At 33.5% G+C, this 18,817-nt stretch overlaps 1 protein-coding gene across 6 annotated transcripts in view; it reads left to right on the forward strand.

The window, feature by feature from the left end:
* The window catches only part of LOC110020582 (protein IQ-DOMAIN 1), a 39,546-nt gene extending 30,249 nt beyond the window's left edge, over nt 1–9,297 (forward strand). For all 6 annotated transcript variants that reach the window (XM_020718726.1, XM_020718727.1, XM_020718728.1 and 3 more), the window contains 3 exons: nt 3,201–3,428; nt 8,147–8,260; nt 8,743–9,297. In XM_020718726.1, coding sequence (XP_020574385.1) covers nt 3,201–3,428; nt 8,147–8,260; nt 8,743–9,282 — 882 coding nt within the window. In that variant the 3' untranslated portion in view covers nt 9,283–9,297. The remainder of the gene's footprint in view (nt 1–3,200; nt 3,429–8,146; nt 8,261–8,742) is intronic.
* The last annotated feature ends 9,520 nt before the right edge of the window (nt 9,298–18,817 follow it).

Consider the following 18,817-nt stretch of genomic DNA (forward strand, 5'->3'; position numbering starts at 1 on the left):
GGCTTTTTCTCTCGTTTTATCCACGAGAAGGATATCATCAGCAAAAAGCATACACCAAGGTACATCCTCATGTAGATGTCTAGTAAGACCATCCATAACTAAAGGAAAAAGATAAGGGCTTAAAGCTGATCCCTGATGTAATCCAACAGAAATAGGAAAATATTTGGTCAATCCTCCTTCAGTTTGAACACAAGTAACACAAGTAACAGCTCTAGTATACATATCTTTAATGACTTGAATATAAGTCATATCAACACTTTTCTTCTCGAGGACTCTCCAAAGGATATCTCTTGGAACCTTATCGTAAGCTTTTTCTAAAGATATGTAATTGTTTGTAAGAATTTATTGCGTGCTACATTCAGAACTAAATGTGAAGGGGGACCCATTTTTTCAATATCTCTGAGTTAACAATTGTTGCTCTGCAAATGTCAATTCTAGTATGATGTATTGACCACACATTGCGGTAGTATTTTACAGCTGGAGATAACCTACAGCCATTATTAGTGAAATAAACAGCTCCTAATTTGTTCAAAACCTACCAATGTTCTCCTATTTTGTTGGTCAATTAAATAGTTTATGAGCAAATTTTGCATTTAGTAAAGCAGTAATTGGTCATGCCTTATAATTTGGTTGAACATAACCTACCTTTGACCAACCTATACTATGTGATACGGATTCAGAGCTTATATTATAGGGCTTTTGTTTTGTGGAACATGCCTTCGTTCAGATTTTTGGACTTCAATTGATTGTAAGTTTCGCTTCACTTACAATCCATGCTTGGATTCTAATACAACAAATTGGTGATGACTGAAAACGATGATGCCCAGTCCACTTGATTGGTTGGGATGAGACTCCTGTAAGAGCTCCCCAGGACTCCCAGACTACACTGTCCCATAAAAGTGAGGGACACCCCTTTTCCCCAAGGGATTAGATCCTGACGAAAAATGGCTCTCTTCTCGAAGAGAATACAAAGTCCTACTAAGGAACAAAGGGAAGGTAAACACAGCACATCTCCTACCTCTCTTCCTTTTCTCTGCTCTCATCTCTTCAGCAACAAAAGGACTGTGCCATCATATTATCTTGAAACTGCTTGGAGTTCACTAATGCTGAAGTTATCTGCTCTCTCTAGGTTTTGCTTAGCAGGAGTTTTTGTATGAATTAATTGGATGCTCTTACTGCATTAGTTTGTATGACTTCTTTCCTGAATTTTTGTGTATTTCTTGGCGCGAATCTATACCCCATCTTTTTCCTATGTTGCCTGCAATACTGCCCCTTAGCTATGGTATTGGCCATACAGATGCCTGTGATGCAGAGGCCTCTTATTGGCTGGTTCTGCGAAACAGCACTCAAGGCTTCTGCACTCTCCATACCCTCAAGGCTTCTGCACTCTCCATTCCCAGGGTGCATTCGCCTGATCAGTACCTTCGGCAAAATCTTGTGACCTTTGTTTTTGGTGGCGGCAGACTCTTAAGAATAGCTGCTTGGGTCTCCAGGTGTTGGTGGAGTCAGGGAGACTTTGTGAATGTTGTGAATTTCTTATTAAGTACCATTTGCGAGTTTGCATGGTATTCTGAGCCATATTCCTGCAATTTATCTTAGAAACTTGTTTTAGGGTATTTGTCATATACATGTAACATTGAAGAAAGATTATGATGTAACTGAAGTCTCAATTTCAAGTTTGTCATGGCCCCTACAGATTTAATTGCATGAAACTTGACAGAAATTCAGGAATATCGAATAACGTCATCTTAATATCCTTTACAATCTCGCCCTCTGCAACCATCCCCAATCTTTACAATTGTACTCCAAACTTAAAAGATTGTTTTCCTTTTAGAAAATTTTGTTCTTTGAAGTTGTTTTTTGTACATACCAGGTATTTGATTTACTTCTGAGTAGTGCAGGTCTTACGAGTTTCTAGTTAAAACTGTCTCATTTGAAGGTATGATTGATTGAAATATGATTAGCACTATCGTCTAGTGTCTATGAGAAAAAAACTCATGAAATGCAAATTTTTCTTTCTTTTTGACTGTGCCGAAACACACAGGACAATCAATGTCCATACTTTTTGCTGAATTTTCATGTTAACAATTAATCCTGTAAACCTCTAAAAAGTAAAAATATAACAAGCCATTCCAATATTAAACAAATTTCGTAATTGAATGAAATAATTATAAGTTTTTTGAACACTATGTTAAATATTGATACCTTGATAAATTATCAGTCCTTAAAAAAATAATATTGATTAAATTCATAAAATATTTGTTCCATACCTTTAATCCATCAAATATTGATTGTGATTTTTCTGAAGGCTTGATTCTTTAATCCATCAAATATTGATTGTGATTTTTCTGAAGGCTTAATTAGTCTAATGTAAAATGTATATTGTTTGTTTTTTATTAATATGGATGTAAAATGTTTAAGTGTACTCAATAAATATTGTTTGTTTTTTATTAATATGGATCTATTAATGAGAAATTGCAATCTTTTTCTCTGCACTCAAATCATATTCATCTTTATATTTCTCACTAAATAGCTACGTCAGTTTCATATTCCTGTAATTCTCGTTTGCTTTTCATTTACACTCTATTCATTTTTTGTTCCATCACATGTAGCTAACAAAAAGTTTCTAGGTATTGAAGATCTGTAGAAATTGATATTTAACCAATGAACTCATAGAAAGTACGGCCTTTCATGTGTTGTTAATATTTGAGGATTATATTGTTTAGACTGGTATAGATATTTGCTTGTTTCCTGTAAAGAACTCTGAGTTCTTAAACTTTATTTTCAAGGAGGCTCATTGTTAATGCAAATGTCAGTTTCATCACAGTAGCTGTGATTTTATTGATAAGCATACTTTGTTATGCATCTTTCATATGTTTGCTTGGCTGAGCATTGCCCCACTTCTTCATTCAGCAGAATTTCTACAGTTCCAAGTTTCAAGATTTATCTATTTTTCTGATTTTGTTTAGTTAATTTTAGTTTTATGCTTATAGTTGAGGTCTTGAGATTAGATATTGGACTATTGTGTTTTTCTAGAGTCTGCATTTTAATGTTTTTAGATACCCACATTTTAACTCCAAGAAAGTCCTATGGTAGGCTTGCTGAACTATATTATCAATCATAAGAGATTGGCTTACAGTCTCTTATTTATTATTGCATCTCTTTCTGGTTAATTAAGACATTTTTCATTCTCTTTTCAGGCCAGGCGTGCATTGCGAGCTTTGAAAGGGCTTGTTAGACTGCAGGCCCTTGTTAGGGGCCATGCTGTTAGGAAACAAGCTGCAATAACGCTTCGTTGTATGCAAGCATTGGTGAGAGTCCAAGCACGTGTCAGAGCAAGGCGAGTTCGCATAGCCTTAGAGAATCAGCTCGGCCAACAAACAGCTCAGCAACTGCCAGCACAAGATGCACGTGTTAAAGAAGTAGAGGTAAGCTAGTTGGTAACATCGGATGATGGCCAAATTATGGATTTGTTCTCTGATTTACAGGTTTGATTTATATGTATTACAATGCTTATTTGTTAGTAAAGGATTTGGATTTCTCTGCTTATGAAATAACTAAACATTTCAATACGAAAGTTCATGCTAGATAAAATGGTGATCTAGTGCTTGAATTCTACAATCCGATAATCTTGTTAAAGTTTTAAAAGAAATGTACCATTGTGGATCATAACTTGCCACAGTAGTATATTTCCATATGTGAGCAACCTTTGGTCTGATATATCATGCCATTTTGCTTCCTAAAAATACATTTGAAAATCAAAGATGGGCTTTGAAGTTGCTGTAATTCTTTTAGCAGATTAAAGAAGATGGTAATAGATTTCTAGTTATTGTACACATGCTATGTTTAGATGTGCGTTCTACTTGTATTTATTGCATATACATTGTGAAGGGTTACTTCGCAAGTGGTAATATGCATATCATTAGAGGTCATGAAGGACACGTTATGGATTGTGCTCCAGCCGGCTTTGAAGTGCAAATTCAGAATAATCTCAGCATTAGTGGGTTTTCAGTCTCCATTTTTCTCTTCTATCATGGCTTTCATTTCTATGTTTATCTTTGTTCCTTATCAACATATAATCAAATTTTGAGAAGCAGGCGATGATGTTTTGGTAAAATAAATAGGATTCAACTTATTGGTGCTATTGTTCATTCACCTGTCATTGCCAATAAAGAGACTTTTGTGACATTAACACGTAACTATCGATATTCGGCTTTGCTTAGTATTTGATGAGGAGTGCTTCCCTCTTATGATTCCTATGATTGTCTTCTGCATGACTCTTTGGCGGGGTGATTTTTTGGAGGTTTTTAACTCGAACGCTTTTGCGATTCTTTCCATTTATTGTTGATGCATTCCTTCTATTACAATATCATATGTTGTAGGATTTTTGTGGCTTTCATGGCTTTAGCAAACTTTATGAGCAACTTCTTTCAGCACGCAATGATCAAAATTTAAGGAGTGAAGGCTTTAGTTGCGATTGGTGGCCTTCTATGTTGTTTCTAGTGGCTAAAAAATTGATTTTCTATTTTTAATTGTGAAAAAGGAATCAACTGTTTTTTTTTTAATCATAAATAAGAGTTTTTGGCATGTAAAATGGTGATAAAGATTTTCTAAATAAATCTTTAGTTGAGTGCAATATTCCTTTTTGTTTGGAAAGTGAGAATTCTCTTGCTTATTTTTTATTGTAAGCAAATGCTCGTATATACGCACGCAAGCTAGATATGATGATATAAAACATAAACAAAAATACATATTTACTCTTAACACGTCCTCAATTTATAAGTTTAACTTGCATTTCCTCTTAAGTTGAAGCATCTATAACGTGAAGTTTTAGCTTGCTATTAAGTGTTGAAAAATAAAGAGATTCTATAGCTTTGATTTGTAAGGTTTGATCATTTTCTTTTTATATGATGAAATGATAGTTTGTGTCAATATTTCTTTTTTCTTTCATGGGATATAATATTACTTATAATTTAGATTGCTACTTGATTAAGGATCAAATGGTGTGGTAGGTAAATCAAAATTTTTTGCAAGTTTTGATTTATATCATTTCACAAGTAGAATGAGTCATAATTATATTTTTCTTCAATGATCGGTCTAGCTGCAGCTGTATGCTTTTTATTTTTCTATGATATGAGATATCCACCCGTAAAGTTCTAATATCCTTAATTAGGTTCTCTCTTTAATAGATCAAATATGGTAAATGATTATGTTTCGGATAGACTTGGCCTCTTGTTGGAGATTTTTTATATACTTTCAAATTTTTAGGACAACCTCATAATATATATTTTTTTAAGTTTTGAAAATTCTTATTAACCACACCTTTAGTAAATGATATGTAATGTCAATTGACAAAGATATATGAGTGCTAATAAGGCATTAATATCAAGAAGGATGTTCATAATTTTCAACGTCCAGGAATGACATGAGTTTCTATGAGATAATTACTTTTCTTACACCCATGAAGGCCAATTTTCTTAAGAAGTTTTCTTTTTTTAATCTTTGGAGAGCAAAATACTATCCTTGATATCTGCAAGTTTGATGTGAAGTAAATATTTTGAACCCCATGGATCTTTGATAACCAATTTCTTCTAGAGAAATATTTTTATTTTTTGTGATGTTTGAGCTATCTCTTCCAGTGATAGGATGCTTTCAATATTATAACTGAAGTCAATATGTTCGAGAAAGGGTGTTGAATGATGATAGAGTAATCAGTTGTTCTACCTCCTTATCTAATATTTGTAAGAACTTTACCAAGTTGTCGAACTATGAATGAGGATTCTGTTTCAATCTATGTATAGCTTTTTAAAGATTGCAAATTTTGTTATTCCTTTGAGCAACATTTTTGGAATGTTGCTCCATATATACCGTTTCAACAACATCTCTCTGGAGAATGACATTACTAGCATCTATATATAGCATAACCTTCTTTGATTAATATCAATAAAGATTGGGTAAATGTTGAAAAGTCATAAAGTGTATTTCATGGATCTAAGTATATTCTTTCGCCTCCAAGCAAGCATTCTAGAAGCGTTTTGGATGAAACTTGACAATGACTACCCATTGACAAGAAGCGGGCCTAACCTCAACTAGTGTGTTCAATTCCCATGTATGTCAATCAAGAATGACACAATTTTGTAGTCTTTTACTTTCTTCTAATGAGAGTTAAGACTTCAGGTGATGATGACCGAGTGAAAGTGGAATCAAATGTGGTCGAGAGCTATTTTGTGTGCTTAGGCTAGTTTTGATTGGAGGCCAAGTGGAGTGGATGTCGTAGGGATTGATTGGAAGGATTACTTGAAGATCTAGGCTAGATAGGGCTTCTTTGGATTGTGGTGGACTAGAAAGGAGGTATAGAGTATGGAGAATTTTTGAAAGAGCAGGTTGGTTTAGAGAGGGGTTTTCTGGCCTTGCAAATTATATTGATTTTCGTGATTGGAAGGATTACTTGAAGATCTAGGCTAGATAGGGCTTCTTTGGATTGTGGTGGACTAGAAAGGAGGTATAGAGTATGGAGGATTTTTGAAAGAGCAGGTTGGTTTAGAGAGGGGTTTTCTGGCCTTACAAATTATATTGATTTTCGTGGGCCGTTTGATTTTTTTATGTGGAACACTAGAAGAGATAAAGTAAAACAGCAAGCAGAATGATAAAATGAGTATTATATAATCTGATAAGCCCTACTTTGCTTATGAAGGGAAAGAAGCAAGCTATCAAGCCAACACCTAAAAGAAGGAAATTTCCTTTCCAATTCAAAACATCATCAACTACTTATAATAATTTTCAATTATATGCAAAGCATTACATATGATAAAATAAATTAAATGGGGAGATCAAAAAGGTGGTTGTCCAAGGATGTACAGGAATTCGACCATATGAAGAGATCGCTTGTGCCTGAATAGAGATTGAATAAATTAATGAATAAGCCTTTAAATTAATTAAAAAAAAACTGGCTTAATGTCTTCATGAGGCTGACCTTGACCTATTTCTTTCTTGATTTAGTCAGCAGCTTGCGTGGATGGATGAAAAATGAGCTAGTTTGTATGACTATGTTTTATGGTTATGTACTCTTAAATTTTTCAATCAAGGATATATATATATATTATTTTTATTTTCTTATACATTTTTTTATTTTTTTAAAATGGAATAGCCAGAGCCTAGTATTCGAGCCTCTAGCCTAATGTGCCTAACAATTCGAGTACCACCCTCCATACAGTGACCGTCGCCAGAGGGGGATTCGAACCCCCAACCTCAGGGGACTTACAACTGATTCGCAGCTGCCAACCAACAAATCGGGTTAGCGGCACACACACACACACACAAAAATATTAATATGGATAATTACATAACATTGCTATTATAAATCAAGAACCCACGTGATTCTTTGAACTATCGAATCAATGCTTGTATGTGTGTTAGGATCAAACCATTGATAAGTTGATAAAAAATGAATAATATGGTTTGTAGTTTTATCATTAATGTTGATATTTGAGTGAGAATTTGAAAAATAGATGAAAGAGGGTGCTTAGTTTGTAAATAGCATTGTCTCGGGTTCTCTGTATGTAATTGCCCCTATATATTTTTGTTTCAAATTATTGACATGTGATTATACTTAGGTTGCAGGCTAATTTTATTTAAGATGTTAACTTACATTGTTTTCGAATTTTCTTAAATTCATAACTTCTGATCCATCAAATCACCTATATTTCTTCCCCTAAAATAACATGCTATATTCGTTAAATCTTTCAACAAAGGATGACATCCCGCCTGTACTTCTTCCTTTATGTTATTTCAATTGAAGGCGTCACTTATCTACTTTGATTATTTTACATTATAAGGAGACCGTCATATCCCTAACTTAAATACATATGTACGCAAGAATCTGTGTTATTATGTCTTCATCTGAGGATCTATTTGTCTTTCAACTACTTTGTTTCCGCTCCAAATGTCATCACAAACAAAAATGTGTTGTAATTATTGGCATAATATAGCAGTTTTTGATTTTAGACTTGCTTAGGGTGTTACATTGAGTTCCATTCTTGAGATTCGTGCTCAATTAAAAATGATCATTCTTCTAAAGTTTTTTATCACCTCTTCTTTTCTGTTAAAATTCTTCTTTTCTGTTAAAATTTTTCTTGCATGCATGCAGGAAGGTTGGTGTGACAGTGTTGGATCTGTTGAGGAAATTCAAGCAAAGTTGTTAAGAAGGCAAGAAGCAGCAGCCAAACGTGAGAGAGCCATGGCTTATGCTCTTTCTCATCAGGTATCCGTACACCTAGAGCAGAATTTCTCAAATTATAGGACGTGCTAAAATTTTATTGGACAGTCAATCTCTTTCTTTCATCTTTAGATTACTGAGTGTTTTCAGTTAACATTATGGAACTGATCTTAATTTTTTAAAAAATTTAATCACTTTTCGTATCGTAATCTTGGCTATCTTTTTGTTTAAATTTCTTATTGGAATCATACCTTTGTTTTGCTTACTAGTTATTTTTATTGCAGCTTAAGATAAAGGTTTCTATGGCACAACAAGGAAGTATCCATTTTCATAAATAAAAGTTCCGTTTTTTTTCCTCCCTTTTTAAGTCATCATTGTAAAACGCAGATCCACCAGTTCCGTTGTATGAAATTCTGAATTCTGATTTCAAATTTCCATTCTATGTTAATTATGGAGTTTTTCCATCTATCTTATGAGGGAAGCACTCAACCTTTCTTTCTTCGTCCTTTTTTTTTTGTCTGTTGTAGTGGCAAGCTGGTTCCAGGCAGCAGATTGTCCCTCCAGGTTATGAACCAGATAAAAATAACTGGGGCTGGAATTGGTTAGAAAGATGGATGGCTGTCCGTCCATGGGAGAACCGTTTTCTTGACATTAATCTAAAGGATGGAGTTATGATTAATGAAAATGAAGCAGTGGAGGTGAAGCATGGAAACAAATCTTTTGTGAAGCCTTCAGGGAGGAAGCCTATTTCTTCTCTTCATTCAAACAGTATCAATCAGAGAACTGTTCCGTTCCCCTCAGATGTTTCCTCATCAAACCGTTCTGTAAAAGTGACGGATGCCTCCACCCTGGGAAAAATGAAAACATCAGCAGAAGAGGTGCCCGGAGAGGCCAGTTCTAAACCTTATGGTTTGGTCTCACGATCCAACAGCACTCCAAAAGAAAGGAATCCTCAATTTGATTCACAGGATAGGAAGAGATTGTCGTTACCTGGCAATGGTACGCGTCCATTTATCATAGTAATTTTTTTATTATTTCAGGATAACATGAAGAAAATGTTTTTTTGATATTTTCTATCATCTGAATTTAAAACTCTAGTGCTCAATGGCATGATTACATCATTCCCTCTGTGTGATCATTTTCGCGGAGGCCGTGGCCAAGAATGAGATCATCTCATGCCTAAATGTAAATAATAAAATTTCAGTAATTTGCATTTCTCGAATACGTGTCTATCTCCACAGTTAAATCTTTATATTTACTTATATATAGAACATTAATATCTAAATCACTTAAAAAAATATGCATTAAATTATATATTTCAGTTTAGAGAAGTTAATGTTAATGGCAGTTTTGGTGTGGTTTAGAGATTAGGGTGTTGTACAAATAAAACCTATTGTGGCTTTATTGACACTGTTTTTGAATAAATTGAAATGGCTTGTCATATATCTACACACACATTTATATATATATTTTTTAGAAAGCCCAAAGTTAAATATATTATTAAAAGGAAAGGTACAGATAGGTTGGGTGACAGCGCCTAAATTGACACCCTAACCATCCGACATACAACACACCCGTAGGAAATACATACATACTCAAAACACCAAGATTAAAATATAGACATAAAAAATTGTACGCCAAAAATCTGCCAACACTAGCAGATTCAGTTAGCTTGTGAATGATCCAATTTAGTCTTGCCTATGCCTCTGCCTCGGCCTCCGGCCTCTGGTTCTAGGACGGGAGCCAACTAACAAATTGTTAAGTTTATTGCCATTACCCAAAACAACTAATGTATAATCCATCAAGTTTGGTAGTAGGCCTCCATTCTTCTTCTTCCTGAATGTGTAAACTTGTCATTCCTCATCCGAATATTGACTCATCTGATCAGTGGATTAGTCCAAAGATTGTCGGACAGGTGTAGGCTGTTGCACATCACGAGCCATGTGCCTGACTAACAGTAACAACTTGCTCGATTTGATGAGGCGGTAGAAACGTAGTAGAAATATTGACACCCGTTACATCAATGATAGGTTCTAGGATAGGTGAAGTATGAAATGTCTTCCCTGCCCCCACGAAAAGTCTATGACTCCCTCCTTAGCCTCTATGGCCTCTGTAGAGTAATGAAACTTCCTTCTGCCTTTTACGTTTTATGCTCTGAGGTTTGAATCTAGGAGAATTATAAAATCTGCATTGAGTTTCCATCACGCTTCTCTTGTAATATAGCATACACCCGTTTACACAATAATCAATATTCATTGTTTAAACTCCAACTTCGAGACTAACTTTTTCGTTCTGTATAAATCTTCATAGACTAAATTTTCAGGTGGATTAGTCTCTTTCAACAGGCCTACAAATTGATTGAAGCACTCTCGGGGCATATTATATTATGTTTTGATTTTCAGCATTCTAAGAGCTACAAATAACTCACAATGAGACATGCAACCCTCACACACTGGCTTTTGAACAACATTCAATAAATCATTAATGTCTGTGCCTCAGGATTTCGTGTTTCTTCCTGCTGCACTTGGCTCCCATAATGATGTCTTGTTCCATCAAAAGATTATTTTTTCAAATCTGCTTGAGTCAAATACAGGTGGAGAATAATATCTTGTCAAAGGAGTGAAGCTGAATATTGTAGGATCAACCTCCTTATGTGAAGTCCAAATCCAATAATCTAGTTGAAATCTCTGACGGTATAGATGATCTCACTTCGTCAGGCATTAGATGTGCTCAATTTCTGTGTTTTAAACATGGACATCAAAACCTACCCTCAGATAAGTAAACCGACCGTTGAGATGCAGTTGCCACAAATGCCTCAGCACCATTCAAGAACTCTGTGATCCCTTCTCTATCCTGATAAAGTTTACTGTACATCCACGATCTCGATATACGAATATCCATATGTACCTTTAGACCTGAGAATAATCAATACATTTTGAAGTCCATTCAAATAAAAATCTTATATTTAATTATTATAGTACATCTACTGGCGGAGTTGTACAAAAGTCTTGACACCATTCAATTGAATATTAGATTTGAAGTCAGAACGTTAACAGTCTACTGAGACTTTTAGGGCTGTTGAAGATTGATAAATGAGGAACATTTATCCATATTTTATCTCTAATCTTGTCTGTCAATATAGATACACCAACCCTTTCACGAGTATATTTCTTTCATATTTTCTCTACAAGTATAAAATCACTGATCCACCCAGGTATTCTCGCCCTCAGAAATCCCATATGCGATTAACAACGCACCTCAAAATATATTCTTAGACGAAAATATTTCATATAATGTAAGACTTTTACTGCATTCTTTAATGCGAAGTCTAATTTTCATTTTAAAAATAGAAATTTACTTTAAAATCTAATTTTTTAGTTTCAAAATGGAAATTTGCTCGAAATCAAATTTACATTACCAAAACAGAAATTGCGGCAATGAAAATTAGATTTTGAGGTGAATTCCATTTTGGAACTGTCAAATTAGATTTCGAAGAGAATTTTTATTTGGAAATGAAAATTAAACTTTTCAATGGTGAAAACACTGAACACTTTATATCATATGAAATATCTTCTTTTAAAGAAATATTTTGAGATGTACAATTAATCGCGTAAGCGGCTGCGGGGGGAGAATGATTGAACTTATGATTGGCTTTATGGTTAGAAAAACAAAATACGAAACAATAATATCCGTGAAAGGGTTGGAATAGCTACAGTTGCAAACAATATTAGAAAGAGTTGTTTTATTGAATTTAACGATCTTCAACATAACTAACATCAATCTGATGTTAAACGATTCAATGTCGTTTCGTCGAAGGTCAGTTTGAAAAAAATTCGATCCAAAATTATTTCTGAGCGATTATCGTTGTTCTAGCTAAATTCACAGAGCTACCCTACATAACATATGTAAAATATTACATGTACGTGAAAAGTTGTATTGAAATGCAAAGTTTAAGTGTTGGATATATAAATATATAAGAATTACACATTTTATTTCTAACAACCCTCAGCACTATCTATGGATATATTCATTATGCATTTTGTCTCTAACAACAACAAATGTATCCGTGAAAGGGTTGGTGTAGCTATAGTGGTATACAATATTAGAGGGATGCTCCTTAATGAATTTAACACCTAAAAAGCTAAATCCTTCCTTTAGGAAAACACCCCCTCAGAGCTAGATTCAAGTTGGATCTAATATAAATCTTATCAGACGATCATTTTGTTCAAAATAAAGACTTGGATTTGACATATTCGGATTTCAGGTGCTCTCTGAAAACTAAATTATTCATTTAGCCAAACACTCCCTTAGAGCAGGATTCAAGTTGAATTTAACATAAATTTTATCAGACAATCATTTTGTTCAAAATAAAGACTTGGATTTGACATATTCAGATTTCAGGCGCTATCTGACAACATATGAAATTTAAGTTATTAAGATTAAGGGTCTGTTTGGGGCAGTTGCAGCTATAATCTGCTGATAAACTGATTAAAAATAATTTGTTGATAAGCTAGGTGTGGTGGATATTATAAATTTTTACTTTTTTGGAAAAGCCAAACCGCTGCCACCGCACCTAACTTAATAGGTGCGGTGTGAAAATGTTGTTTTCAGCTTTTTGAAAATACATAAGCTGTCAAAACGCAGTTTACCCAAACAGACTAGGTGCGTTTTCAAAACGCCATCGCAACAAATAAGTTACCCCAAACAGGCCCGAAGTAAATTCTGTAAACCTGAATTTACTGAATCTTAATAATCTTAAACCAAAACCGGCGAAGTTAAATCCACATATTTTTGCGATTTTTTAAATCTTCGATTGACAACTGATATCTGCAGAACCCGTATTTATGAAATCCGCAGTTTTGGGTAAAATTCAGGTTAAATCTTACTTTAAATCCATTTCAAGGCAGTCCCTCATTGATTGGGTCTTAAAAAGCTAAATTTGTTGAAGATTTGTCCGATAACGGATTAGATTTAAGTTATTATGATTTAGTAAATCTTGTAAGTTTGGATCTACTAAATTCTAAATGATTTAAATCTAGAGAACTGTTTGGCAATATATCCAACATTGAAACTATAATTTTTTACTTACAAATCACAATTCTTATGTATTGTATATCTAACGCCTATACTGTAATTTTTATATACAAACCATATAATTTTTATGTATTACTTATATACCACCTAAACTTCAATTTTTACATAAAGGGGTTGTTTGGCGAAGAGGGAAGGATTTTTGTGATCATTTTTTTTTGCTGTTAGGCAGGATTTAGTGTAAATCCTGCTTAAAAGCGGCTACCAAACAATCCCAAAAACATAAATTTCTTTTGTGCTTCTCTTTGAAGGACCAACATTCTGCGACATAGAACATTAAGGATCTTATTGCTGCCTTATAAATTTTTTTTTTGTGTCTAAGCGGTATTCTATCACACAATAGGTTGGATGCATTCCTCCACTTCAACCAGCCAACTTGAAATGTACTAATCACATCCCGATCTATATCACCATCACTTTGAACAAGAGACCCGAGATATCTTAAATGTTCACACCTTAATGATTTAATCACCCATAGTTACAACAATGCCACTAGAGCTACTACTACTAAAATTACATTTCATCTATTTATTTATAGATGTACTGAAACGAAGGCCTTTGGACTCCAATGTCGACCTCCATAATTTAAGTTTTTTCCTAAACTCTTTATGTAATCTTATCCACAAGAAGGATATCACCGACAAAAATCATACACCAAGGCAGATCCTCCTATAAATGTCTAATAAGAGCATCTATAAATAAAGTAAAAACATATTGGCTTAATACCGATTCCGGATGTAATTCAACTAAAATAGGAAAATATTTGGTCAAATTTCTTTGTAGTACCTAAACCCTAAATCCTAAATGCATTCCTCCAAAGAAATGAAAATAAAAACGAAAATGAAGATGAGAAGTTACCTTCCTTGATCGTTTCGGATAGGAGAGGAGCGGAAGGAGGTTAAAAAATGGGACTTTTCAATCACTATAAGCTGTGTTCCTGTTGATGCGTTCCCAACAAGCTCTTATTATGATTGTCTCTTAAGGGTTCAATGACGAATGAATGATTTTAGACGAAACAGAGAGGGGGGTGGAGGGAGATGCAAGGTTTAAGGGAGGAGAGGGCTTTGGGAAGAGAGGAATAGGCGAGGGAGATGATTAGAACAAGAGGGAGAGGACTGTAATTTTGGCGGTATAATGTATTATTTCCTACGGCTTATAAACGACTTTAAATCTATTCTTAAGAGTTCAGTGATGAATGGATGGTTTTAGATGAAACAGAGGGGGGTGGAGTGAGATGTGAGATTCAGGGAGGAGGGGGATTTGGGGAAAGAGGAATAGGCGAGGGAGATGATTAGGGCAAGAGGGTGATGGCTGTAATTTTGGCGGTATAATGTATTATTTCCTACGGCTTATAAACAGCTTTAAATCTATTCGTTCTTAACACTATTACCGATGTGAATTTTCACCACTTATTAAAAAAAATGAGTCGGTTAATATCCCGCCAGATGACGAGTTCGAAGATAACCGACAAAATATGACGATCAGTCAATATTTGTTTATAACCAACAATTTAATACATTGGTAATAATTCAAATCGTCAGAAAAAAAATATTACTGTTGATAAGTGACGGTTTGCCTTGTAGGTTTACCGTCGCAAATAACTCATATCATAAACTGTCGCTAGATCGTCATAAAATAGAATATTTTTTCCGGCCCAAATTAAAGCCATTGGTTTTAGCTTTTTTTCCTGTAGTGATAAATAATGAATAATCTATCATTATAAGAATATAAAAAATCTTAAAAAAGGGATCTTAGTTGCCTTTAACCACGTGATTTTAAGCTCGTATATGCCACAAATGCATATTGACACAAATGTCCTCCAAAGAACCTCTTATGGTCATATGACTGAAAATGAAGTGAATCTTGGTTATCTTGATGCCAAACTCATATATGAAAGAATTCATAGCAGCATAAAGACCATCCAAAATGACCCTTAATGTCATATATTTCATCATAGACTTCCAAACCAAGAAACATGCAAAAAAAAATTATATCACACTCACGGTTTCCTAAGAGACTATCCAAGTGAGATAAATTATAACATGCTAATATATCGGAAAAAATAAGATAATAAACTATGAAATATTCTATACAAATATCATTGAAAAAAGAATCAAAATAAAAAGATTAATTATATGTTCTTATATAATATCATATAATCGTCACTCATTAACTAATCAATTTACAATATGCTCTTGCAACTAAATTATATCTCCAACGCCCTCTTCATCCTGCGTGTAAGTCACCAATATTAGAATTGTTTAGTAAAATTGACTCCCAAACGGTACTCATATGCTTCAGAGGAATAATTGATTTGTTTTCATTAGTTTTATTAAAATCAATGTCAGATTTTATAAGATGTCGACGAATATAATTGTGGAGAGTCATTATTACAGTCACAATTTATTATTATAGTCATAATCTTCACCTGCTTTCTAAATGGATATGCAAGCATGTCTCAAAGAATCACCCATTATTTTCCAAACACTAAATGTTCTCTCAAAGATATCTTATAGAGATGAGTGTCGCCTGTTAAATAATGCTTTTCTAGCTCATTCGAAAACCCTAAACCCTAAATCTAGGAGGTGATATTTTTTCTCAGGATGTCTTAAGAATCCCTTGTAAGAGGGATGACTAGATCAACTAGATAATATTTTTCTACGTAGAAAAAAAATCCACTGATACACATAAGTGAATTTATAAATTTTTTTTTGTAGATTTTCTAACTTTGAGGAGACATAAGAAAATTATAATGGTTATTTTGTACAAAAAAATTGAAGATTCAACTATCATGTACATTTTCTTTTCATTCAACCATTACAAAGGTTAAATACACATTGAAATTATATGCAACCAAAATGTTTTGTGTTGGTAAGCAACACCGTCCGATATTTGCATCCTTTTCACTTTGAGGTACACATGCATCAATATGTGTTTCGTTAATAACACCAATGTTATTCTATAATATGTTTACATTGAATCATCATTCAAAATCTCTGTGTGTGCTCTGAAACGCAGACTTTTCGGGTGTCATAATTTTTAAAGATAAACTAACTCAAGCATCCAAGCCAATTGAATAATATATACTAATTATTTCGGAAGAGTATTGAAATCACTCAATGACATACCTAACTGACTCATGTTGTGATAAAATGTAGTGGATTATATCTAACATCTTTGTTGAAGCCATTCTGAAGGCTCCATGAAGGCATGATTTTGATGTAGTTCCTCCAATAGATCTAGAAAAATTTCATGTTGCATACAAAACATGTTATGAAATTTAGTTGGGTGATCTAAAAGTAACTCTCCAATTCATTTGTCTTCTATAAATGATGATGTCATGCAAAAGGTGCACATAATGTATGAGTTATAGTAGTCATATATATCAAACATATAACTGCTGTGACAATTCTTTTTTGATGTTGTCTTTCACTGCAATTCATCATTTATCTAAAAAAATTGATGAAGCATCAATAGGATGATGAAATCACATTAAATAGAAATGTCTCACAATATAAATATTATAAGAAGTCTTATTTAGAAAAGAAAATACATCAAAGAAGTTCGATGAAGCAATGATATAAAGAAATATTACTTTTATACAATATGATTATTGTTAAGAAAACCCATGTAGTCAACTTTACGCATGGATGCCAATCACTTCAAAAAATCTCTTTGTTGGATCTTCCAACAATTTCATGACTTTCAAATACAAAGATTGAAATTTCTAGTATTATTTTCATAACTTTTGGAACAGTTGATGGAGGTGCAAGTGACATGTTAGGCTCAGAGCGAATGCTACTTCATGCAATTACTAGTAGAGAAATCTAATTTCATAAGAATACGATGCCATCTTATTTCTTTCTTCCACACTTAGGCCGCAAAGATGGTTGTTCTTTTGTGTGATTGGACCCAACATGTTCGGTGGCAATATGAATGGATCCTTCGCTTGAATCGGTAATGTTTAGTCTTTGACTCGTGGTCCATTGTATGATCACCGATGACAACGGCTTCAAATATTTGATCCAACTTCTCTTCTAATTTCAGGTCAATGCCATTAAATTTAAATGTTTTTCGTGTTTGACACAACGTATATGAAAATAAGAAATGTTAATTTATAGCATAACTATGTGGAATAGTTTAACTGAAAAATATAATTTCACCTCTATTTTCTTCTATCATTGTTCAAATCCATCAATAATTTGTTTTATGTGATCCCAATCAAGATATGTAGTTCCTCGCTTTAGTTCTTTTCATAATTTTTAATTTTTCTTTAATTGATCCCACTTATTTTTTAATTGCATCTTATCGTACTTTCTTCCAATTTGTCTTTTAAAATTTTTTATTATGTTTTGTCATTGTTCTTTTTTGAAAAAAGTTGCGGGCCTATTTTTCAATTCAACTTCTTTTAAAGAAAGATCACAAATTATTATCTTTATATCTCTTTCTCACATTGATGAAGTTCCACTTTCTCTTATTTTGCTCATTTAAACTTCTAATTTTGATGAGAGAACGGAAAATGACAATGTATAAACATTTACAAATGAAGTGGATGTGAGAGAGGAGGTAAATCATACATCACTTTTATTTCAATTCCTCAACTACTAGTAATCATATCAAGTTCAATATGAGTATTATACATACACGTATGTTATATCAAATCATATCATTGTTTGGCACCAACACTTCTTAACAAATGAGATAATGAAAAGATATTGCATATTTTAATGATCTACTAAGACGAAAGTCATGCGAGCTAAGCATCCAAATGGTATCCAAACATTATAAAATAAAATAATATAACAAATATGTCCATTAATTTTCTCAGTTTTTTGAAATGATATAACATATGTATTGATTACTGCCACATGCAGTCCACACTTTCAATTAGCATACACCAACCTCACATTCCTATAATGTCCCAGCATCCTCTCTTGAAAAAAGAGCAGGCTAACTAGCATATACCAACCTCACATAATTAACTAGCATACACCATCTCCACAGTCAAATCATTAAAGAAACTCCATGTACATACATAGCACAGAATTCTAATGAAATTACATATCACACGACAAAACATTCAAATTTATCGACATAACTTTGATATATTTAATATGACATCAAAATAAATAGATTTACCACATAAGCGACAAATGGAAATCATGCCAAATTAGTAAAATGCACGCAAATATAGATACCATCCTTATCTAAACTTTCATATTTATGTATATAACCATCATGAATGTAAACACATATGATTTTTGTGCTAAGTTTGTAAATTTGCCTAAACAGTTGGTAGAACTTTGAACCCCCGCAACGGACAAAAAATGCAAACCACCCTATATACTATTCAAAGTCATTGTTATCAAAATACCCACGGAAGAAACGACAACATCGTGCAGAGAGATCGAAATCTCATAAAAAAAACAACAACAAAAATTTAGGGAAGAGAGATCCAAACCGCCTCCGCCATGGTAGAAAAAAAAAAGCATTAAATACTCATGTATAGGG

The sequence above is a fragment of the Phalaenopsis equestris genome, unplaced genomic scaffold (genome assembly GCF_001263595.1).
Source record: "Phalaenopsis equestris unplaced genomic scaffold, ASM126359v1 Scaffold000103, whole genome shotgun sequence".
NCBI classification, from domain to species: Eukaryota; Viridiplantae; Streptophyta; class Magnoliopsida; order Asparagales; family Orchidaceae; genus Phalaenopsis; species Phalaenopsis equestris.